Raw genomic sequence first — 26,175 nt, 5'->3', positions numbered from 1 at the left:
GTCGCGCGGTTCCGGACTGCGCGCCTAGAACCGCGAGACCACCGCGGCCGGCAAAAATAAGTTTAATTCAGCCAATCCATAACAAGAGAAGTAAAGAAGTAGTTTCAAATTATAGACTGATATCACTAATTCCTACCTTCAGTAAAATATTTGAAACAGTTATCCTATCACAACTCACAACATTTTTCTCAAAACACAAAATGCTTACCAAATTGCAGCATAGGTTTAGAAAAGGCCTAAGCAAGGCCACTGCTGTTACCATTTTCATCCACGAAGTATATGGCAATATAGAATGGGGTATGCACACAGCCAGAATATTTCTGGACCTGAGCAAAGCTTTTGACTCAGTAAATCATGAGCTTCTCTTAAAAAAGCTGCGGACATACAGTATCAGTGATGCATCAATGAAACTTCTACTCACTTATCTTGTGAATCAGAAACAGTGTACCAAACTTACCCATCAAATTGCCAATAAGATCTTAACTTTTAAATCCACAAGTGAAACAGTGACACAAGGAGTCCCTCAAGGCTCAATTCTTGGACCTTTCCTCTTTTTAGCATATATCAATGGCATTGTACAAACTCGCACATTGTAAATTACACCTCAATTTTATTTCACGGCAAAGACAGTGAGGAACTGAAATTTTCAGTAAGTAATGGGATACTAGAATTAAGTTCACACTTTGATGCACAAAGGTTATAGGTCAATGTAAATAAATCCCAGATGCTAATATTTATAGCTGGCAGTGCACACTACTCATGCATAAATTAAATAAGGTATGCAGCATAGTGGCAGAGGAAGCAAATGAGTGTAAATTTCTAGGGGACCATCTGGACTCAAACGTCCGGTGGATTAGCCACATGAACACTGTATGTCAGCAATGGGCTGTATCTTTTTAGTCCACTGCCCAAAATGGTTCCCACCCACACGCTTAAAACTGTGTATTATGGAACAATCTATCGACATCTTAGCTACTGTATAGAAATATGGGGTTGTGTTGTAGACATTCACCATAACAGAGTACTATTGCTACAAAAAAGAGGGTTAAGGATTATGCATGGATTAGGCTATAAAGACTCTTGCCGTGATGTTTTCAGACAACACAAGTACTTCACCATATACTCTTTGTATCTTTATAAATTAATTACTTTTTTTGTCTCGCAGAAAACTGAAGTAATTGAATGTAGTGTTAAACATGACCACAAAACCAGGTCCACAGAGAATTACTACCAAAATGGAACAAGATTAAAAATGATGGACCAGAGCCCATATACTAATGGACTGATATGATATATAATAAACTGCCAGAGTCCATGAAAAACAATTATAAAAAGCAATTCAAATCAAAATAAAAGAATTCTTAATTGAAAAGTGTCTCTATTCACTTAATGAATTTTAAATGGCTGAGTTTAAGATCTGTAAAATAATGTATAAAAAAATAACTGGCTGTATTAATACACGTAAGATGTAATGTATTTTGACAAGCATCAATTTACTGCCTGTATGGCTGAGATCTAAATGTATTTATGTTTGTAACTGTACTTGACATTTGCAAAAGCCATCATATTGATAACTACATGCAAAAAAAAAAAAAAAAAAAAAAAAAAAAATCTAAATAAATAAACATTATAGGTCAGATAACCAAGCTGGGTAGTACAGTGGTTAGCATTAGCATACTAAACTTGCATTCGGGAAGACAACGGTTCAAACCTGTGTCTGGCCATCCCAACTTAGGTTTAACTTAGGTTTTATATGATTTCCCTAGAAATTGCTTAATGCAAATGCCAGTATGGTTCTTAGAAAGGGAACAGCCACTTTCCTTCTCCATCCTTCCCTAATCTGAGCTTGTGCTCCAGCTCTAATGACCTCATTGTCGACGCGACATTAAACACTAATCTCCTCCTCCTCCTATAGGGCAGATGAACAGTTAATTTCACAGTAACCTACACATCTGCTTCCGAACCCAACGTAAATCCCTCCTTGCAAAGTTCACTTCAGTTTCTTGCGAAGATATAGGGTTAGCCCCCCCCCCCCCCCCACACACACACACACACACATAAAAGCAGGAGAGAGAGAGACAGAGAGAGAGAGAGAGAGATATAAAACACCACAAAATTGAAAGAGCACATCACATATCTTACCGTTACAGTCATGTCATCTGACTTCTTGTCACACTGGATGACAGTCATTGTAAATGTTTCCTTCAGTAATGCTTCCACATTGATTTCCGATATGTCAGAAACTCTTATTGCAGCACGAGGTTCAAAAATTTTTGGCATATGGTTTGGTAGTTCTCGATATATAGATTTAACGAAGTGTAAAAAATTCTGAATCTAGAAAAGAATTAGATAACTATAGTAAGTTGAGTCTTATCACTGAATGTGCAAATATATTTAATTGAGATTATGATACAATTATGATTGCCTTCAATTGTGTAAGCCCAGCATATCACTTACTTCTGCATTAAACACAGGGCGATACTGTTTATGCAGTTCAATAATTATCCTCAAACACACCAAAACGTTCTCTTCATTTTCAATCTCCAGAAGCCGCATCATCAATGAGATTATAGACTTCACATACGGCCTCAAAACTTCATTTGTTGGAAGCCTGTGTATAACTTCCAATATAAGTTTCCGCACTTGCTACAAATAACGAAGACAGTAAGTCCATTATTGTCATCATAGTCAAAACTGACCACTGACCAACAGGAAACAAGAAAATACACATTCCACTTACCTGAATACTGTACTCTGCTATAAAATGTGTTTCCCCTTCCTGAAGGATTTTTATAAATATCTTCAGTGTATAATCAAGGAATGACTGGTAAGCAGGATGCATCAGGATAGTCTTAAAAAATAAAAATAAAAAATAAAATGCTAACTTACTTATGTATTCTAAGCAAGATCTTAACATTAACATTCAAAACAAAAACATTGAAACTACAACTGAGACTTTAAAATGGACTACAGCAGTAAATGACGCTCTGAAAGAAGCAAGCACGGATAACACAGTAGGAAATATACGAAATAAAATTTTTAGATATGATCACAACTGGGCATTTAGTCAGCCTGAAAAAAACCCTAATGACTGGAAATACTCTGTCTGAGGGTATGAAATGAGTGCATTTTTGGTGAACAAAAATAGTAATGGCACAAAGAAACACTAAAGTAAAATTCTACCGTTTGGACCAGCAAGGCCCAAACAAGAATATAAATAAAATAAATATTATGCCCGTACCATTCCTACAGATTTTATTAACAGTTAAGTAACTTCTATAATTTTTATACTATAGAAGTAGAAAAACACTCACAACACAAAAAATAGAGCTTTTCAGCACCATCACATCCTCCATCTAAGGACTTAGAGGACAGAGTTTAGATTCTGATATCATTCATAGAGTATGAAGGAAAGTTAAAGAGAGCGGATCAGTTTCAAAGTTCCTAAAGTGGTTAGAGGTTATTTGTTGTTTATTTAACACACTCCATTAGCTGTATTGTTACATGTGTGAAGGTTAAATTAAAATTTTATCTACAGAACTGCAGATTAACAAAGGTAATACAGCTGATACAATTGTATCGGGTACATTTATTTCCAAACACTAAATTAGAATATATAGAGACTTTACAATTTACTGAAATAATACATTTATACCTTCATCTCCAAATCTTTGTCTTGAGTTACAATTACAAATATGATACTCACTGAGCATATATCCGGGTTTTTCACAGTTGACACCGAAGGATTATCATACAACTGGGAATCTTATTGAATTACGAAAGTCATATAAGTATCAGTTTCAATTTACTGACTATGTGCCATCGACGTCCCTTTTTAGTTAATTGCTTCCTAGGAATGCCTCTTTCGTGAAGTTACTGCAGGCTAAAGCAGCTGGTCAACAGTTTGGCATCCTCCGGTACATGTGTACACTACATTTTCAATTATTCTGAACTATTTATAATTGGCTCTCAATTATCCATGGTCTGTTAACATGGCTGTTAAGTTCAGTGATAGCGGCAGCTTAATTGTTAGATGTTGGCAGATAGTAGGAAAATAGGCTTTCGTGTTTCCCCCATTTTTAGTTTGTTGCCACACAGTCTCTAATCTGTTTCTCCACTCTTATTGTTTATCTTTATCTTATGTTTTTCTTTATTGCAGTTATAAGTATTTTGCTGTAACTGTAGTGTTCTTTGTGATTGACCTGCTACCTCAGTTAGATTATCGACTAGTTCACTGCCCTCCATCCTTGTATGAGCTCGAATCTATACAAAATGTAACTGCTAACTGCTTCAACCAAGAAGTTATGATGCTTTGGATTTCATAACGAATACAGTGTTACTACAACTTTGTCAATATTCATTATAGTGATCACTGACTCAATCGTATTTGGAAACACAAATATTGTTCAGTCTGAGATGTAATTAGTGAGTGACTTGCTGCTTGATAAATATTGCTTTCTCTGACCCCACTCTGTCATCTAACTCCTTCCATTTGTGTTTACTTCAACAGAGTAGTAGTTCATCTTGTTTCCCAATCATTCTTTAGTAGTCAGCTGTATTAGGCCAACTTCTGTATTCTAGAGTAATAGTGTTCTGGCGAAACCAGAAGCGCCGGAATGAAGACGAAGAATGCAAGAGCAGAAAAGTTGGTGAGACGACGACGGCCGACGCGTGCTGATTAAGACCGCACCATGGTGGGAGCATCCTCTAGCCGAAGAGAATATAAGCGCCACTCCTGCCAGCCTCGGCGGACAGTATTAGGACAGTACTAGACAGGAACTCGCAGACCAGTACAGTTGTAGACCAACACTACGACAGCAGTTATTAGTGATCCATATTCATTGCTTACATGGACATTGCCTGTGGCGAAGAACATTACTTGTTTGCATGTTGCCCATCGCCTGCGACAGCATTGCAGGTGTCTACTGTGCAGCATCTCTCTTATCTGATGAGTAGTGAACCATCCGCATACACACTATATCCTGTCCTGCACATTCCACTTATATTTATTACTGATGTGTAATGGGGTGTTCAGCTCTCCAGTTCCTGTTTTTCTTCAAGCAGGAGTATGAATATAAACTTAAAAAATAAATAAATAAAATTATTAAAAAAATGCTGCAAAAGAAAAGAATCATTTAACTTGTTTTCACAGGAAGTAGCAGTGCATGCAATGCATCGTGCCTTACCTCAAAATTTTCACTTATTTCTTGGGCTGCCTTGAGTTTAATTTCATCCTTCGTGCCTGGATCTGCCAATATGGCAGCACATGATCTGTATGTTGTCATCTGAGCATAATGCTCTGGCAACCCTGGCACTGTGGCCACTGGTGCCCTTCCTGAAAGCAAGCAATTATACTGTAACAACACAGTAGCAGTAGTAGTAGTAATAATAATAATAATAATAATAATAATAATGCTTCATTCGATATCAAATGGCTTCCAGTATACTGAACATGGTTAATTTTACAGCTTTTAGATCAATTTCAAATTTATCTACATGTACGTCAGTACTCCAGACACCATCTTACAGTGTGTGGCGGAGGGTACCACCACCACTCTCCCCACCCATTTCCAGTTTAGTCGCAAATGTCTCATGACAAGAACCAATTTTGGTAAGCCTCCATCTGACCTTGAATCTTTTTACTTTTATGTTTATGTCTTTTTACATGTTATACGTAGGAGGAAGCATAAAGCCACACCTTACAATTTCTTCCCCCCTGTTCGTTTCTTCTATAGAACATACCACCAAAATCATCAAAATGTAGTAACCAAAGTACAAAAAGCACTTCACCGGATGAAACAAATATTAACAGAGAAGTGCATGTGTAGCTCAACAAATATAAAACAAAAATCAGGACGTGCAAAAGCAATGGAAAATAGAACGCAGCTATGCACCTCGTAGGTGAAACGCTGACAAGTGGCTACCTTCTAGTAGCTCAGAAGTTTTATCAAAGTGGATGGTATAAGTACAATGGATGATGAAAACCAAAAGGCCAGACAGAAGAATCGTGTATTCAGAAAAGAACATTCCTGACATCACTGTCTCCTTGACCACCTAGGGCAATTCTTAAAGTAGTACATTTGGAGCATGTGCTTTTTCAGAGCAGTAGGCCTCTCTTCGTTTGAAACAATCTTTCTCTTATTTCATTGTACAATTCTGTGTGAAATAGCTCAGTTTGAAAATTTCCGGCTGCTCATAAAACTATATTTTCGTAAGTTACTGGTACGAGTGTTTTGGATACGTTATTTATTTTGTAGCGAATCAGCGTTTGTTGTTTACAGTTCAGCCAAAGAATACATCACCCATAAATTTCATTGTATATTAACACAAACAAACGTGCATTTTTGAGAATTTTTGGAAGCTACCATTATCCTTTGCATAATCAACAAGCAATCTACAGCAAATTGATGTTTGTGTTTTAGTTACTGAAGCAGATTTTCTAACTAACATATTGTGTTACAAAGAGTTTTTCCTTAAAAAGGAACTACAAATAACATCAAAACGTTTAAGGAAACCAGTAATTCTTACCACAGGTTTCTGTGTTGCCTTTATAGAACTCTTGTTTTTGTATATCTGCTTCAGTTCTTTTAGGGAATTAGCAACTTTTTTGCTCAACAGATTAGAAGATAATCTGTGGGCTTAATTGAAATTATTTGTTGACTGCCTTGTAATAATGCAGCCCCACTGTGAATGCTGCTTTCAAACATGGGATGATTTGATTGATATTCGTGAGCAGCTGTAAATCGCCCTGACTGCTGCTAAACAATTGGCAGCTGCTGCAAATCAGTGTGTTGGAAGAGCTCCCAAGAGTTGTATACCTGTAATAATACCTATACCAGAGGTACCTCAAAAGTACTATCCTCTCTTTTGGACCTTGTCACCTCTGCTGAAAGTACAGGCTGTCATTACCTGTCCATTCGACTGCAAATGACGAGTCAATGGTAGATCTAGGCATCCTGCACAGGGTGAACGGGGACCAGGGAGGACTCTAGGTGTTGTGATCCCCCCAACCAACAAGTCTGAGGTGCTGTCTTTCACTGAAACTGAAACCGAGCCAGTGGGACTCACTTCACCTGTTTTGGGGAAACCTATTTTGTCTGGTGTCATGGGCAGGCAAACACAAACAAGTAAGGGTCTATTAATCATCGGAAGTTCAAACGTAAGGCGAATGATGGTACCCCTTAGGGAAATGGCAGCAAGTGACAGCAATGGATGCCAGGTGCACTCAGTTTGTATGCCTGGGAAACTCATTCCGCATGTTGACGAAGCTATTCCAACAGCCACTGAGGGAACAGGACACAACCGACTGCAGATTGTGGTGCAAGTCGGAACAAATGATGCCTGTTGTCTGGGCTCTGAGGACATTCTTAGGACATTCCAGAGACTAGCAGAGAAGGTTATGAAGACCAGCCTTGCAGGTGGAGTTTCAGTGAAGCTCACAATTTGCAGCAATGTCCCCAGAACTGATTGTGGCCACTTGGTTCTGAATCGAGTGGAAGGACTGAACCAGAGACTTCAAAGGTTCTGTGACAAGCTAGGCTACAACTTCCTGGACTTGCGCCATTGAGTTGAGAACTGCAGCTTCCGCCAAATAAGTTAGGTGTGCACTACGCTTCACTTCAGAGGCTGCTACTCAGGTAACTGACTGTGTGTGGAGTACATACAAGGGTTTTTTAGACTGGGCGATTCTAGATCCAGTCCACATAACGATAGCTGTAGAAAACCCAGAAGTGTCGGTGTAATATCAAAAGAAATGCCTCCTACAGGTGAGAATATTAAAATCTTAATTGTAAACTGCTGAAGCATTCAAAACAAAGTGCCAGCATTTAAAGCACTCATGAAAATCAGTAAAGTTCACATAATACTGGATAGTACAGAAACTGGTTGATACCTGAAATTGATAACAGTGATAGTTTGTGGGAAATTTAAGTGTACATCAAAAGCATAGGCAAATGTGAAATGGAGGTGGCTTTGTAGCAGTAGACAAGAAACTCAAATCCACTGAGATAGAAGTTGAAGCTGCATGTGAGATTGTTTGGGCAAGACTCAGTATGAGAGTGGGCAAGACTCAGTATGAGAGGTGGGCATAAAATGATAAGTGGATCCTTCTACCACCCATCAGGCTAATCTCCGGATGTGACCAAAAACTTTACAGAAAACCTCAGTTCATTTGTGTCCCTGTACTCATCGATAGAGGCTGCAATCATCAAACAATTAATTGGGAAAATTACAGTTTCGTTAGTGGTGAGCATGATAAGATATCCTGTAAACCCTTCTCTGAAAACTACCTACAACAAATAGTTAGGAACTCCACTCACGATGGAAATATACTGGATCTAATGGCAACAAATAGACCTAACCTCTTTGACAATGTCCACATCAAAACTGATATCGGCAACCGTGACGCAACTGTGGCGACATCGATTACCAAAGTAAAATGGACAGCTGAACCAAGCAAAAAGATATATATGTCCAGTAAAACTAGATAAAGAATCAGTAGTGTCATATCTCAATGAGGAACCTGAAACTTTCAGCACAGGGCAGGAGCATGTAGAGGAACTCTGGCTAAAGTTTAAAAGAATACTTGACCACGCATTGGATGGATTTATACCCATTATAACAGTTCATAATGGTAAAGAACCTCCATGATATAAAGTCACTGTAAAGAAACTTCTAAAGAAACAGAGATTACTGCACAACAGGTGTAAAACAAACTGTAGGGGTATAGACAGAGGGATGACAAATAAAACATGTTTGGCTGTCAAGAGAGCAATGTGGGAAGCCTTCAATGACTATAGTAGCAGAATATTGTCAAGTGATCTATCACAGAACCCACAGACATTCTGGTCATATATAAAGGCTGTTAGCGGCACCAAAGCTAGTGTCCAGTGAATGAGACGAACTGAAGTTGAGGGTAGCAAAGCAAAAGCTGAAATGCTTAACTCCATTTTCAAATGTTCCTTTACAAAGGAAAGCACAGGAGAAATGCCCCACTTTAATTCTCGTACCACTGAAAAGGTGAATGAAGTAAGTATTATTGTCAGTGGGGTTGGAAACAGCTGAAATACACTCCTGGAAATGGAAAAAAGAACACATTGACACCGGTGTGTCAGACCCACCATACTTGCTCCGGACACTGCGAGAGGGCTGTACAAGCAATGATCACACGCACGGCACAGCGGACACACCAGGAACCGCAGTGTTGGCCGTCGAATGGCGCTAGCTGCGCAGCATTTGTGCACCGCCGCCGTCAGTGTCAGCCAGTTTGCCGTGGCATACGGAGCTCCATCGCAGTCTTTAACACTGGTAGCATGCCGCGACAGCGTGGACGTGAACCGTATGTGCAGTTGACGGACTTTGAGCGAGGGCGTATAGTGGGCATGCGGGAGGCCGGGTGGACGTACCGCCGAATTGCTCAACACGTGGGGCGGAGGTCTCCACAGTACATCGATGTTGTCGCCAGTGGTCGGCGGAAGGTGAACGTGCCCGTCGACCTGGGACCGGACCGCAGCGACGCACGGATGCACGCCAAGACCGTAGGATCCTACGCAGTGCCGTAGGGGACCGCACCGCCACTTCCCAGCAAATTAGGGACACTGTTGCTCCTGAGGTATCGGCGAGGACCATTCGCAACCGTCTCCATGAAGCTGGGCTACGGTCCCGCACACCGTTAGGCCGTCTTCCGCTCACGCCCCAACATCGTGCAGCCCGCCTCCAGTGGTGTCGCGACAGGCGTGAATGGAGGGACGAATGGAGACGTGTCGTCTTCAGCGATGAGAGTCGCTTCTGCCTTGGTGCCAATGATGGTCGTATGCGTGTTTGGCGCCGTGCAGGTGAGCGCCACAATCAGGACTGCATACGACCGAGGCACACAGGGCCAACACCCGGCATCATGGTGTGGGGAGCGATCTCCTACACTGGCCGTACACCACTGGTGATCGTCGAGGGGACACTGAATAGTGCACGGTACATCCAAACCGTCATCGAACCCATCGTTCTACCATTCCTAGACCGGCAAGGGAACTTGCTGTTCCAACAGGACAATGCACGTCCGCATGTATCCCGTGCCACCCAACGTGCTCTAGAAGGTGTAAGTCAACTACCCTGGCCAGCAAGATCTCCGGATCTGTCCCCCATTGAGCATGTTTGGAACTGGATGAAGCGTCGTCTCACGCGGTCTGCACGTCCAGCACGAACGCTGGTCCAACTGAGGCGCCAGGTGGAAATGGCATGGCAAGCCGTTCCACAGGACTACATCCAGCATCTCTACGATTGTCTCCATGGGAGAATAGCAGCCTGCATTGCTGCGAAAGGTGGATATACACTGTACTAGTGCCGACATTGTGCATGCTCTGTTGCCTGTGTCTATGTGCCTGTGGTTCTGTCAGTGTGATCATGTGATGTATCTGACCCCAGGAATGTGTCAATAAAGTTTCCCCTTCCTGGCACAATGAATTCACGGTGTTCTTATTTCAATTTCCAGGAGGGTAGTTAAAACTGAACAAGTTTCAGGCCCCGATGGAATCCTTGTCAGATTCTATAAGGAATATGCAACTGAGTTAGCTCCTCTTCTCACTATAATGTACCTTAGATCCATTGAAGAAAAAAAATTCCTAGTTCTTGGAAAAAGACACAGGTCACACCCGTCTACAAGAAGGGTAGTAGAAGTGATCCACAAAACTATCATCCAGCATCCTTGACGTCAACATATCTGAGCTCAAACATATGGGGTATCTTGAACAGAATGATCTCCTCCATGTCAACCAGCTTGGATTTCGAAAACATCAGTAATGCGATACTCAAATAGCACTTTTCTCACACGACATACTGAAAGCTTTGGATCAAGGCAATCTGACATATGCTGTATTACTTGATTTCCGAAAAGCATTTGACTCAGTACCACAACTAAGAACAATCATAAGGGGGTGTCAAGTGAAATTTGCGACTGAATTGAGAACGTTTTGGTGGGGAGCACACAGCGTGTTACGTTGGATGTAGAGTCATCGTCAGATGTAGAAGAAACTTTGGGCATGCCCCACAGAAGTGTGTTGGGACCCTCACTGTTCACATTGTATATTAATGACCTTGCAGGCAATATTAGTAGTAAAATCAGGCTTTTTGCAGCAGAAGATGCAGTTATCCAGAATGAAGTACTATCTGAAAGAAGCTGTATAAATGTTCAGTCAGATCTTGATAAGATTTCAAAGTGGTACACAGACTGGCAACTTGCTTTAAACATTCAGAAACGTAAAATTTTGCACTTCACAATACGAAAAATCATAGTATTCTATGACTATAATATCAATAAGTCACTGCTGGACTTGGGCAACACATGCAAATATGAAACACTTTGTAGGGATCTGAAATGGAATGATCACATAGATTCAGTTGGGATACAGCTGGTGGTAGACTTCGGTTTTGCTATAGAATACTGAGGAACTGCAATCAATCTACAAAGGAGATTACTTACTAATCACTCGTGTGACCAGTTGTAAAATATTGCTCAAGTGTGTGGGACCCGTAACAGATATGCCTGAAAGGGGATATTGAACATATACAGAGAAGATCAACACCTCATCTAATTGCATTGCAGGACAGATGACAGATCTGTATCCTCCTCGGCTCTGGCGCGTCAGTGGAACAGTGCAACACATCGTATACGATCAGGGTTGACAGTCTGTCGCCGTTTAGGTTACGTGCACATCATTCTCTTCTCCACCTATCTTTGATGAATGTGCAGAAAAAAGATATACAGCAATGGTGTGTGGAACGATGTCACCAGGGACAGAAATGGCATCAGATAGTGTTTGTTTGAAAATGATGGCCGTGTCCTGGTTCGCCGCCAACAAGGAGAGCAGCATTACAGTGACTGCATTTGCACAAGATGTACAGCACCAACTGAAGGTCTAATGGTGTGGGTTGCTATTGGGTACAACCACAAATCAAAGTTGCTGCACGTCCAGGGCACTGTGACGAGTGTGACCTACATAATGAAATCCTGTGACCCATACAAGACAATGCACAACTAAATGTTGCTGCACGAACATGTGTCTTTCGGTGTCACACGATGTCAGCCTTTTGCCCTGGCCTGCGAGATCACCAGACTTGTTGCCAATCGAAAAGTGTGGGATATGGTGGAACAACGGGTGCAGTGCTATGATTCAATGTCAATCACCACAAATGAGCTCTAGAACCAGGTAAATGCAACATGGATGGCTGTACCACAGGATCTGTGCTTCGTATGTGTCAATGCCATCACACATGAAACAAGTTACCAGGGCAACAGGACACAAGCTGAGAAACAAGCCATCATGTAATTCATATCCCATAAAAATTTGGTCTCCTTCAGATGTATGACATTGGATTAAATGGCACCTCAATTTGAGAAAGCAATTTCTTTGTAATTTTTTTAATAACCCTAAGCAGGTTCAAAAATATTTGAAGTACTTCTAATTTGTTCCATAAAAACACGGGAGAACTGCCGGATATCAGTAATGTCCTGCCATAATATTTCGGTGCAGAGTCTTCAGGTGAGTGCCACTGTAGTAGTACTACAGTGTAGTAGTACTACTACAGTGGCACTCACCTGAAGATGGCCAGAAGACTCTGCGCCGAAATATCGTGGCAGGACGTTACTGATATCCAGCAGTTCTCCCGTGTTTTTATGGAACAATCAGTATGCCGGGAAAGCTTTATACTTCAAATTTGTTTAGAAAGTGTGCTGCATTAATTGATATCAACAAAAATCTGTAAAACATATACCTTACAAACAGTGCCTGAAAGAAATAGGAGATATGACTTTTCATAAAAAAATACAATAAAAAATTAAAAATTTAAATTTATGGCAAAATATTAATCCTGCATCTTTTATGATATTTTTTCATTAGAATACAGCTCTTTTTCTTTACACACGTAAAATTTTTGATCCATACATTATAACGCCAGCTGTAATGATTTTTACATCAACATTTATATTTTCGGTTACATCCCCTCTTAAAAAAACAGAACCCCATTTGTCACTTGTTAATGTTAGCAATACTCACTATTAAAACGGCAAATAATCACGCACTACACGCATTATGCACCATTTGATACTTTCACTATGCAACCTTATGCAATCTTTTGAGATAGATTGAGATTAATACAAGCAATGGAAGTTTTCACACATGAAAGGGCTGTGTGTTCTTCCCCCCTGAACTTAAGAACCTTACAAAATATTTAACTTCAAGTGTTACAATGCCAGTGCTCCCACTTGTAACGCTAGGTATCTTAGAATAATCTTTTAAGTTAGTATGTAATAAAAGCAATTCCAGCCCTTCTTCTTCTTCTTCTTCTTCTTCTTCTTTTGGATGGCATTATGGAACTCTCATAATGCATTCTCATTAGGCACCTGAGCATGTCCAGAGCTCTGAGCTATCTTTCCAACTGTTTGCTAGTCAAAAAACAAGTCTGAAAACAACTAACAGGGAATGCCCAGGTCAGTCACTATAAAAATTGCAAAGAGACACAATGACTGGTCACTTTCTTCCTTGGGCAGTTGATACTGCAGCACTGGGGTGAACTATGCCTAGTTTATGGAACTTTCAGTTCCTTTGCAATGGAGGAAAGGAGGACAGGTTTGGGAACGTGCCATAGATCACTCAAGCCCCACTTTGGGAAGGGGCCATTCATCACAGTACATTATTACTGAACTATAACTACTGTCTTCTCTCATCTGGTTCCAAAATGTCATATCTGTATCAGCAGACAATTTTTCATCTCCGAATAACTACAGCAACCTACATCCCTCGGAATCTGCTTACTTTATTCATCACTTGGTCTCCCTCTATGATTTTTACCTCACATGCTCCCGTCCAGTACTAAATTAGTGATCCCTTGATGCCTCAGAACATGTCCTACCAACTGATCCCTTCTTCTAGACAAGTTATGCCACAAAGTCCTCTTCTCCCCAATTTTATTCAGTACCTCCTCATTAGTTACATGATCTACCCATCTAATATACGACATTCTTCTGTGGCACCTCATTTCAAAAGCTTCTATTCTCTTCTTGCCTAAACTGCTTGCCTAAACTGTTTATTGTACATGTTTCACATCCATACATGGCTACTCTCCATACAAATACTATCAGAAAAGACTTCCAAACACTTAAATCTATACTTAATGTTAACAAATTTCTCTTCTTCAGAAACGCTTTCCTTGCCATTGCCAGTCTACATTTTATGTCCTTCCTACTTTGACTATCATCAGTTATTTTGCTTCCCAAATAGCAACTCTCATCTACTACTTTAAGTGTCTCATTTCCTAATCTAACTCCCTCAGCATCACCCAACTTAATTCGACTACATTCCATTATCCTCGTTTTGCTTTTGTTGATGTTCATCTTATACCCTCCTTTCAAGACACTGTCCATTCCGTTCAACTGCTCTTCCAAGTCCTTTGCTGTCTCTGACAGAATTACAATGTCATCGGCGACCTCAAAGCTTTTCTTCTCCCTGGACTTGTAATTCCTACTCCAAATTGTTCTTTTGTTTCCTTTACTGCTTGCTCAACATACAGATTGAATAACATCAGGGATAGGCTACCTCTCACTGCAACTGGGATAAAATTTGCAAAGCAGAATGCTAACTGCCAATGAGCAATACAAACTGAAAAAAGGCTCACACTTACCCTCCCAATTCTTACATATTAACAATTAAGCTAATCTTGAGTACTCATTTTGCACAATTTGCTGAAAGACTGATAACTGGCAGAACATAATTAAGTACCAAGCAATAAAAATTCGACACGACCGACTGCTGTATGCTCGTGCTCACCTGCCCCTTAGGTCTACCTAAAATGTTCATTTTTCTGGTACTCTTTCATTTGTATTAATTCCAATGCAAACTGGAGTTAGTTTGTAATTGTAGATAGTTAAACTTTTATCTAGTGCCACAACAGTCTACACCATTTCCTGAATTCTGAGCACAGTGGTTATCTCAATAAATGGAAACATAGCTTTAGGCAGAGAACAAGCATTCCTTGAAAACCTCCAGAAAGTACCATAAACATACAGGTATGTCTTCCTTACAAAAAGAAAAACAAAGAATCAGTTGACCATACTATACACATTTCCTATAGGGTAGGCGCACAACCAACAAGGCAGCAGTCAAGATATGGAATCTCTTTCTGTAACTAAGCACATGGCTTTTACCCATTTTATTCCTCCATGTGTTAACAACAAATTTTCATAGCTTCCTCACCTTGTAGTTGCTGGGCCTGTCCATCATCAGTTGCCACGGCAACACCTGGCTGCCTGGCATATGGCTTATCTGGAACAAAATGGGATATGAAATTGGCAAAGCTATTAGGTGTTTCATAATTTGAGCACAGCCTATTGTTCCTTAGTGTAATACAAACAAAGAAAATTTCACACAACACTTAAAGTCGATATGGCTATGAACATAAGAGCAAACATTGCCATATGGAGAACTGATGACAAGGACAAAAGGACACATTTCCAATTAAGCCCTTGCTCAGCAAATTGTATAGCAATGCTTTCTCTGGCATCCTATGTATGTACCACTAACACAACATTACCACAGCTCTGGTAGATGTTTGCTATGCCGATTTAAAGTTTGCTATTCTTATGTATAGTCACTTTGTTTACTTTAAAAATGGGATTTTGCGGGATCTGATCCATGAAACTGTTCTGTTATGTTAACAACAGGGAGTAACTGCATATTAAACGGAAGGTATAATGACCCACTTACAAATTCAAAAGTGAAAAAAGTGTGAAAATAAATGCATCAAAAGGAAGTCTTGTATAGAAGTTGGGCTTAAAGAAAAAGAAGTTGAAAACCTTGTTGTGTAACTTTGGAAAGTCATATCACAGTACCTCTGGTAAAAAGAATGTTTATTACCATCTAATTTTCAGTGCCTTTGTAATACTTTGATGTGTGTTAACAGCTGTTAAGAGAGCTAAGTAAATATAGACCATTTCACCCAAAGACATTAGGGACAATATATCTGCGCACAGAATAGCATCAAAACTTATAAATTCAATAAAAATTTGTTCTACCATTATTGCACTATCCTCTCCAGTCCCATAGCAATATGCATAATGACTTGAAAGGAAAACTTTTTTTTATTACCTTGATGTACAAGAATTAAGATACAACATTCAAAAAATTTTTTCATTGCAAAAAAAAGGGCCTAACAGGAAGTACATCATACATTGGATCTTAAGTAATACAACTGTCATACATACACACTTTAATTATAACTCTGTGTGAATTCATTAAAGGAATTTTTGTTACTGTAAAAACAAAGGACCACTTTATATGACATGCATCTCACAAATTTAAATTATTTGCAGCCTGAGAGTCAGCACTTTGATCTGTTTTTCTGCTTTCATGCATATGCTTTGGACAAACTTTTCTTGCAGTTGTGTGGTATTGGTGCCACTTCCTCGTTTTAGCATTTTTCAGCTTCTATTTCAACAGCCTGTCCACCTGAAATTGCTTGCAACTGGAGGACAAATTTTTGAGTGTAGAGGGTTCTGCCAAAGCCGCTTTGAATTGGAAATAGTTGAGAGTATCTTTCTGCTGGAGACTGCTGCTGATACGTAAGGTGGTGGTTCTGTGTCGTAGCCAGGAAGCATCAGACAGGTGTCAAAGAAGTGAAAAATTGTTCTTATTGTTGATTTCTTTCGATTCTTATCACTTATTTACTTGTTACTATATCTACCACACCAGATCTACTACAGCAATGCCTCTCATATGTTAGTGTTCTATTCACATAATATGGATGGGCATTCTATTTCCACATATTTCTTCTGTTTTTGCATCACCGCTTACATTTATCTGTAGACTCGATACCAAAATTATTTGAAATCAAATATAGGCTTCTCCATCTTTTATATAACCACTTAATTATGGCAATTTTTTCAATCCCACCAAACCACCTGATTGTGGCTGATTCTTCCAGTGCTCTTCATAGTAGAAGTTGTTTATAACAATATCAATTTTGGTATTCGACTGCACATAACAGTACCCATTGAAGAAATATTTCTGTTCAGTAATTCGCCAAGTAATGAGATCAATGTAAGATACCTGTCAATAAGGACACATGACTGTGCAGGAACAGTGTCACGCAGTTCCATCCAATGTGTATACTTTAGGGAACAGAATTAACTGTGCTTTCAAAAGACTCAAAGTTCAAGGGTACACCATTCGGAAATGCTACTACAAAAACCTCTATTCCAACAGGATTTGATTTGCCTCTAATATACCATCACACAGCAACATGCCCATGAAAGGATCACTTGCTCATCAATGCCAATGTTGGTAGGTCATAATCAACTACTTTCAGGTTGACCTGAAGGAGGAGGAATCTGTTTCTGGTAACGCAGCCCGCTAGCTTGGGAATTCTTGTTCCTCGAGTCCAAAACATTTCCAAACCAGGATAACAAATTAGTGTTGTGGAAATGCAACATTCAAAGAATTTTTTCACTTAATCTAAATTGGTATCAAATGACTTTCCTAAATGTTCTACACCCCTTACATTAATAAACTCAGATACTTTCACAAGAAGTCCTGAAATTATACAAATAGCTTAATAAGATTATAATTAGACACTGGCTGTGGCGCAACAATTTGTGTTAGTGAATATCTGCTTGAGAAAAAAGAAAAAAAACATTGTCTTTTTTACAATCTGTTATCTCAAAAATGTAGCTAATTATTTAATAAGTGTTATTAGAGTAGTCTAAAGTTACATAACCATGTGCCTGTAAGAATCCTGTTCATTTCTTTTCCATACTGGTTAAAAATTCGCTGCACATGATTACGAGGTTCCTCATTGGAAGTTTCCTATGAAAGCTACCAGGTTCCTGAATCTGTCCTACTTTTATTTCAGACGTCGTTTTCGTTATCTTCGAACTCAAAATCATAGTTCTGTGTCCAACTGATTTATTAATCTCGAAATTTCATCGTCTATTAGTCCTGCCAGTGAACGAGAAACACCAATCTGTTGAGAATGATGTTTTCTTTGGCGTGTTAAAGAAGCGAAGTATCAAATTCAATATTTGACCGTTTTGACCTATGTTTTCCAATTATCCAACACAACTGGCATGACTAGCCAACTTATAAAAACGTAGTAAATGGAAACCGCTTTCAAACCTGAAGAATAATATTTTAATTACCTCTGTTTCTCCATGCAGATAAGCACCAGCCCTGACACTTCATTTTACAATGACCTGTGGTAACGCTCGCAACAATTATCGCTCGCGTTCTACAGGAAGCACCGCTTGTGACATTGTTGGTACCAGAGACAATCCCGAGTTGTACGAAAAATTTAGCTGTACGAAAAATTTCGATGATATGATACCTGGCAACCGAATGGGCTAAACACATCTTGTTACGTACTAATACAACCCACGAAGATCATCTGGAATGTTTTATTACTGTACTTAAGATAAAAACGAATGCTGGTCCAAGAATTGCAGTAACAACGTACCTCTTTTGCAGAAACACTCGAATTCTGGAAAGAAGGGAACTCGAAGAGACATTTTTTGGTCATCTTCAGAACAAGTATAGAGCAGAAACATGCAGTAACGAAGACAATGAATTGAGACTGCTTCTGATCCCATTGTATTTGCAGAAAAATTGTCATAGATCTACACGCTGATCTATTATTTTCAAAGATTTCCAATCTCAGTTTTACGCCTCTCCAAATTATTGTGGAACTGGCTGGGCCCGCTACAACGTTCACTGTGTATCAGAAACGCAACACAAATGTTCACCATGTAGCTTCTACATATCTTTATTTGCACAAACCAGTTTCAGAGCGTCATAATTCCATTCTCAACGCAACAATTCATTTATTTCATTTAATGACAGCGCACAAGTAGTGTACTAATCCCATGTCAGACTACTCATCAACTGGTAATGTACAAACGATAACCATATGTTGATCAAAGCGCACATACACTAGAATGGAAAAAAGAAAATACCGATGACCAGTACCAGGGCTTTTTAGGTGTCGAGCACATAGAAGTGACAGAGACGCGGAAGTATTACGTTGACCGTCATCACCAAGCCAAGTGGTTCTTCTCAGCTTAAATGATGAATGTGTACTGAAAGGCTTGTCAAGCTTCACTACCAAACACCAAAAAGTAAGAAGAAAGCCCAAGAAAAGCTGCAAAGTCATCTGGACTAGTTTCTCTTGTGGCCGCCGATGATTTGTAAGAGAACACACTTAATGACAATATGCGAATGAAAGAGCCAATGAGTTCCAACCTACTGTAGAAAGCTAACCAGCCCAAAGAGCGTCGTTCGTAGTGATTTGACGCCTCTTCATACAATGGTAGGCGTAAAACAGTTCAAGAGCCCACAAGAAAAGAAAAATGCATTAAATGTATTCGCAATTGCGAGCAATGACAATCACCAGCTGTAGAATGGAATGACGACAATGAAAATTTGTGCCGGACCGTGACTCGAACCCGGATTTGCCGCTTACCGCGAGCGGCCGCCTTACCATCTGGCTAGCAGTGCCCGACTCACGGCCAGACCCAAACTTCCAACTGTCGTCGACCATTTGTCTACGACCTGTACTCGTACATGTCTTACGTATATTCCCGTACAGGTCAGACGTGCATGCGTGTCCAAAGGAACTTTGCACCGCTATCTGAATAACAAATACACTGCAATACCGTACTTCTCTGCCGGTATCGGGCAGGCGACTTTCAAGTGCAACGTCTGACCTGTACGGGAATATACAGAATGGATAGCCAAATGGACAGGCGACGGCTCGAGCTAGGCGGGAAACCGGGTTCGAGTCCCGGCTCGGTACAAATTTCCATTGTCATTCCATTCCACAACTGATGGTTGTCTTCATTCGCAATTGTGAAAACTTTTAACGTATTTCTTAACGGCTGTAGTCGCCGCAGGCTTGTTCATTTGGACATGCTTGCATGTTCCCAGGAACTCTGCGTCGTAATCAGAATAACAGAGGCACTACAATATCGAGAAGAAAATGGTTGTGATAACGTACTAGAACTCTTCGTGAAAAAGCAATCCTGGGCAAATAGCGAGTGTCATCTTTCATACATGGATAAGTGAGCCCTAAGGTCGCTGTAGCGAGACTGAATACTGTTAACACCCAAATCCACCAAAAATAAACGCAAATTATATTTATTTAAAAAAGCGGACAAAAAGTCGTTCGACATATTTCATATTAACTACATAAGAACCGATCAAAAGAGGTTTACATTCAAAGAAATAGTGTTGATTACAATTGGTGGCTTTTATAGCATATAAATTAATAAGAGGCGATATTGATAGTTTTATACTAACTAAATTAATAAGAGATGGAAAAATTCTGCCACAGCCAATCCTAATCCCTGTTGAGCGTAACAACTCGTTAAAAAACACAGGTTCACGTGAGCCGGCCAGTAATATCTTGTGATTGTAAAGTGATGCTTAACTGAGAAGAACCCTTAGGAAGGCTGACGCGAAAAAAAACATTCTACCGAACAACAGACCTAAGGAGCCAGAACACTGTGGTGATATTTGTCGACTTTATAAAGGTATACGACTCGACAATATTCAGTAAACTGGAAGAGTTTGGAGCTGACAAAAAAAGGTCATTAAACGAACACTGACAGATACGATCTGAAAAGTCAAGTTCTTTGGAGACATTTCTAATCCGTTTGAAATTAAGACAGGGGTCAAACAAGCAGATACATTATCCGTAATCCTCTTTCACATCGCACTGGAGAAAAAACGCAAACCTGGAAGATGCTCTGAGTTTGGAAGGAATAGGAGGGAAAGACAGTACCTGGAAATCAAGTGGTTAGCTTTTGTCGAAGTCCTTGCTCTCTTAGCCAACAACGGAGCAGACGCTTGAGAGAGAAATGGCAGAAAAAAACGGGTCCCAAATAGAATATATCGAGTACAGGCAATGAGAAATGGATGGAAATACATCATTGGATAATTAAGAGGGCAGAGAAGTTTAAATGGATCCAACCCAATAGACTGGATAAATAGGCAAATGATGGCAGAGCTGGAAAACTAGATCCGGCCTACAAGCTAACACAGAACAAATACAGCAAACGGGCGTTATCCTACAAGGCCAAAATCAGACACACTAACTCGGTAGATGGATTATACGCTTCGGAGTGTCTTTTTTGCGAATAAAAGACGGGAAGACCTTCAAGAACTCGAAAACATAGGAAGATTCTGAGGAAAAATACTCGGACCACAAAAGAATACGGATGGGACTTGCGAAAAGAAGAAGAAAAAGAACAACAACAACGAAGAACTCTCCCAGTACACTGAAAAGATGATGGACGCTGTGAGGAAGTGGAGGCTGATGTTCTACAGACACCGACTTACTCACCGGATGCAGACTGACCAAAGTATCTTCAACTACGTTGTGAGGTTACAGACCACATCTAAATCGGCAGATGAAGTAAGAGAGATGAGCGGAAGTTGGACTTAACCACGGATGGTCCACAATAGAAGAAGGTTCAGAAGCTGAGTTAACAGTATAAAAATTGTTTCCAAGAGAAACGACCAAACAGGACGCCCAAAAGGATCATTTCCGAGGAGAAGAGAGAGAAAGAAAAAAAAGAATGAAGAGGTTCTGGGAGGAGAAGAAAAGAAAAGCCTAGAAGTCTTAAAGTTCTTAGCGATTCATAGTTGGCAAAATTCAGAAATTAAAAAAATTAAATTAAATAAAAAAGAGTCCCCTACGGTACGCTAAACTGGCAAACAGGACACCGTTGCAGAACCTACAAAAAATTCATGACAGACTTACAAGAACACAAAATATCTAAAAGACCAGACCGAGCGAGGTAGCGCAGTGGTTAGCATAGTGGACTCGCATTCTGGAGGACGACGGTTGAAACCCGCGTTCGGTCATTCAGATTCAGGTTTTCTGTCATTTCCCTAAATCGCTTAAGGAAAATGCTGGATGGACTTTCAGACGCTCGGAACTTCGCGCGAACTTCAACGCAAGAGGCAAGAAACAGTTTCCACAGCAGGAGTGTCTCGAAATCTAGCATAAAATCCAAAGATATTCTAGTCATATGTACAGTATACCAGTGGCACGACGTTAAGTGAGACCTTCGCTGTGTGATGGTAACAGTAATAATTTGTATATATGCAAAATACACTCCTGGAAATTGAAATAAGAACACCGTGAATTCATTGTCCCAGGAAGGGGAAACTTTATTGACACATTCCTGGGGTCAGATACATCACATGATCACACTGACAGAACCAAGGGCACATAGACACAGGCAACAGAGCATGCACAATGTCGGCACTAGTACAGTGTATATCCACCTTTCGCAGCAATGCAGGCTGCTATTCTCCCATGGAGACGATCGTAGAGATGCTGGATGTAGTCCTGTGGAACGGCTTGCCATGCCATTTCCACCTGGCGCCTCAGTTGGACCAGCGTTCGTGCTGGACGTGCAGACCGCGTGAGACGACGCTTCATCCAGTCCCAAACATGCTCAATGGGGGACAGATCCGGAGATCTTGCTGGCCAGGGTAGTTGACTTACACCTTCTAGAGCACGTTGGGTGGCACGGGATACATGCGGACGTGCATTGTCCTGTTGGAACAGCAAGTTCCCTTGCCGGTCTAGGAATGGTAGAACGATGGGTTCGATGACGGTTTGGATGTACCGTGCACTATTCAGTGTCCCCTCGACGATCACCAGTGGTGTACGGCCAGTGTAGGAGATCGCTCCCCACACCATGATGCCGGGTGTTGGCCCTGTGTGCCTCGGTCGTATGCAGTCCTGATTGTGGCGCTCACCTGCACGGCGCCAAACACGCATACGACCATCATTAGCACCAAGGCAGAAGCGACTCTCATCGCTGAAGACGACACGTCTCCATTCGTCCCTCCATTCACGCCTGTCGCGACACCACTGGAGGCGGGCTGCACGATGTTGGGGCGTGAGCGGAAGACGGCCTAACGGTGTGCGGGACCGTAGCCCAGCTTCATGGAGACGGTTGCGAATGGTCCTCGCCGATACCCCAGGAGCAACAGTGTCCCTAATTTGCTGGGAAGTGGCGGTGCGGTCCCCTACGGCACTGCGTAGGATCCTACGGTCTTGGCGTGCATCCGTGCGTCGCTGCGGTCCGGTCCCAGGTCGACGGGCACGTGCACCTTCCGCCGACCACTGGCGACAACATCGATGTACTGTGGAGACCTCACGCCCCACGTGTTGAGCAATTCGGCGGTACGTCCACCCGGCCTCCCGCACGCCCACTATACGCCCTCGCTCAAAGTCCGTCAACTGCACATACGGTTCACGTCCACGCTGTCGCGGCATGCTACCAGTGTTAAAGACTGCGATGGAGCTCCGTATGCCACGGCAAACTAGCTGACACACGGCGGCGGTGCACAAATGCTGCGCAGCTAGCGCCATTCGACGGCCAACACCGCGGTTCCTGGTGTGTCCGCTGTGCCGTGCGTGTGATCATTGCTTGTACAGCCCTCTCGCAGTGTCCGGAGCAAGTATGGTGGGTCTGACACACCGGTGTCAATGTGTTCTTTTTTCCATTTCCAGGAGTGTAGTTTTCCCTATTTCCTTTTTCTATGTTATTATTTTATTTGTTTGTCCTAGAGACTTGGCTATCAAATTTTAAGAGCGGTTACTGGGCAAGTGGTAATGCAGGTTAGTTCTGCTTGTGTTCATTTTGTGCCGTACATAATTAAAAGTTTATTTTTAACCAGTTGGGCAGATATGTTTTGTGTATCTGATGCGCCAGAATTTTGTCTGTCGCTGATGTTTTTATGTTTCAGATAATTGGCAGTGGTCGACGCCAGCAGACTCCTATCGGGGTATCACGGAGGAATAGGGAAATTTAAGGACCTGGATCGGTGTCTATGGTTACAGTGTTAGTGTCCTGCAATTCCATCTTTCCGGTCGAGCGTTGTGGTTTTCCGGAAACTTAATTGTAGCTCAAAGTTGAGTATAGTTCTACTTCACCTTCTGGTCCGTGAATCTCCTTTATCTGTTAGAAACTTTCGGTGTGCTCGCGTCCATCACTAATTTTCAACGTAAAACTGAAACGGCACTATTTAATAGTCCATTATTATATTCTGCGGATGAAATGTATGTGAACCTCGTACCTGTAAGTAATACTAAAGAGAAGCCTAGTTGAGTGTATTAATCTGATAGTACTTTTAATCTGTTAGAATTGCTTAAGATCAGTCCATGGAAGATGTCTTAGTTCTTGGAAGCAGTTTTAGAATTTGATATGAGTTATGTGAAAGCCAGTTTCTATGTTAAGTCATGAAGCATGTTTAGAAGGTTTGTGTGATTCAGTTACGTCAGTTAAATTTGATTAATGGTGGTTTCATGAACATTGTTTGAACTAGTAAAAATTGGTTGAGTAAATTTTGAAAGATCTGTGTCTATGGACTTAAACTATTTAATGTTTTAATCTGAGTCCTGTTGGTGGTTCTGTAGGGCAGGTTAAGATCCTGTGTTTGTAATAAAGAAGTGTGTTTAATTTCGATGTGTCGAAAGGAATAACACATCATTTGGTTTGTGGGGCACTCCACTGCGCAGTCACCAGTGTCCATAAAAAGTGCCAATTTTTACACAGTCCAATTTTTACACAGTCCAATTTTTACACAGTCCAATTTTTACACAGTCCAATTTTTACACAGTCCAATTTTTACACAGTCCAATTTTTACACAGTCCAATTTTTACACAGTCCAATTTTTACACAGTCCAATTTTTACACAGTCCAATTTTTACACAGTCCAATTTTTACACAGTCCAATTTTTACACAGTCCAATTTTTACACAGTCCAATTTTTACACAGTCAAATCTAGCCACTGCCACGAATGATGATGATGATGCTGATGAAATGATGAAGGCAACACAAATACCCAGCCCCCAGACAGAGAAAATCGCCAACCCGGCCGGAAATCGAACCCGGGACTCTTGTGATCCAGAGGTAGCAATGCTAGCCACTAGACCACGAGCTGCGGACAGGGGCCCTATTCTGTATCTTTCCGCCATTTTGCCGATCGGTTCGGTATGCGAGCGTACCGAATGGTCTTGTTTTCGAAGGAGAGTCCCAACATTTCGGAAGCGATGTCGAACTAACTACCCGAGCGAAGCGAGACGCACGCTGCAGCGGCACGAACCCGAAGCGGCTACCAGCCGAAACTGACACGCTATTCTTCACCGAAAAGTGTTGTTACAGTACATAATACTGTTCAAATTTCGCTGACCACGTACTTCCATGAATGCATGATAACGATAGAATATTGACTGTGTTCTGGAAACTGTCATAAATGTCACATTATGTCATTTTATTCTCGTTTACATCGACGTCTTGTTTTGGATTTTACGTTTCGGGATACCAGTTAGGAATGGGACGTAGGACCACATTGTACAATTAAGTCTATAGAAACACCCAAAAAATTCGTCATTTTTTTCTTTTTCCGTCGTTCCTTGGTTGCTTCAAAATTCATGAAGGTACGTTCGGTCTGTGCAACTAATTTAAGGCATTTTTTTCATTGCCTTACGCGTTTTGCTTCTTTTATTTGTGAAGATGTTTCACAAATAAAAGAAACGAAATGGGTATGGTAATAAACAAACTGCCTTCAATTAGTTGCATAGACGCATATCTCCACGAACCCAAAAAAATTGTTTAAGAGAGTGTCAAAGAATAAGAAGATGCATAGAATGTGGCTGTAACAAGCTCCTAGAGATACAAATGACGAAGTAGTATACTTCCCTATATGATACATCAACGATTTGGTTCATTAAAAAAACGCCTTTTCGACAGTGTGTGGCTAGTGCAGCTACAGAAGTTCGTTTTAGATTACAACGTGCTTCTGATGAATCAATGTTTCATATATGGTGGTACAGTCTGAAAATATTGTGGCGAGAGTCTTTCAGCTCTGTCTACTATTTTAAGGATTAGATCGCAGATGAATACTTGTGACGAGCTAGAATATAAAGACGATTGCTGCTAGTTTCATTCAGTACTTTAAGCTGTGCTCTTGGATTCCTGTCTGACCACACTCTCGGAAATCACCACGTATAGAGAAAAAATTTTGAATTATTTTTGAGAAGAAAGAGTATAAACGTCACTGTCAGTTGTTTCACGCACAGCAATTTCATCTTTCGTTTCTTAAACACATGGAAGTCA

The 26,175-nt window shown here is 40.8% G+C and overlaps 1 protein-coding gene across 1 annotated transcript in view; it reads right to left on the bottom strand.

Annotated features, from left to right (window-relative positions):
- Window positions 1–26,175, bottom strand: part of LOC126146787 (transformation/transcription domain-associated protein) — a 508,296-nt gene that overhangs the window by 442,444 nt on the left and 39,677 nt on the right. The window contains exons 2-6 of the mRNA XM_049915647.1: window positions 15,240–15,308; window positions 5,187–5,335; window positions 2,741–2,851; window positions 2,458–2,646; window positions 2,143–2,334 (exon numbers count right to left, since the gene is read on the bottom strand). Of these exons, the coding sequence (XP_049771604.1) occupies window positions 2,143–2,334; window positions 2,458–2,646; window positions 2,741–2,851; window positions 5,187–5,335; window positions 15,240–15,308 (710 nt within the window). The remainder of the gene's footprint in view (window positions 1–2,142; window positions 2,335–2,457; window positions 2,647–2,740; window positions 2,852–5,186; window positions 5,336–15,239; window positions 15,309–26,175) is intronic.

The sequence above is a fragment of the Schistocerca cancellata genome, chromosome 1, assembly GCF_023864275.1.
Source record: "Schistocerca cancellata isolate TAMUIC-IGC-003103 chromosome 1, iqSchCanc2.1, whole genome shotgun sequence".
Lineage (NCBI taxonomy): Eukaryota > Metazoa > Arthropoda > Insecta > Orthoptera > Acrididae > Schistocerca > Schistocerca cancellata.
The sequence above is the reverse complement of the archived record's forward strand: the minus strand, read 5'-3'. Positions and strand labels throughout refer to the sequence as shown.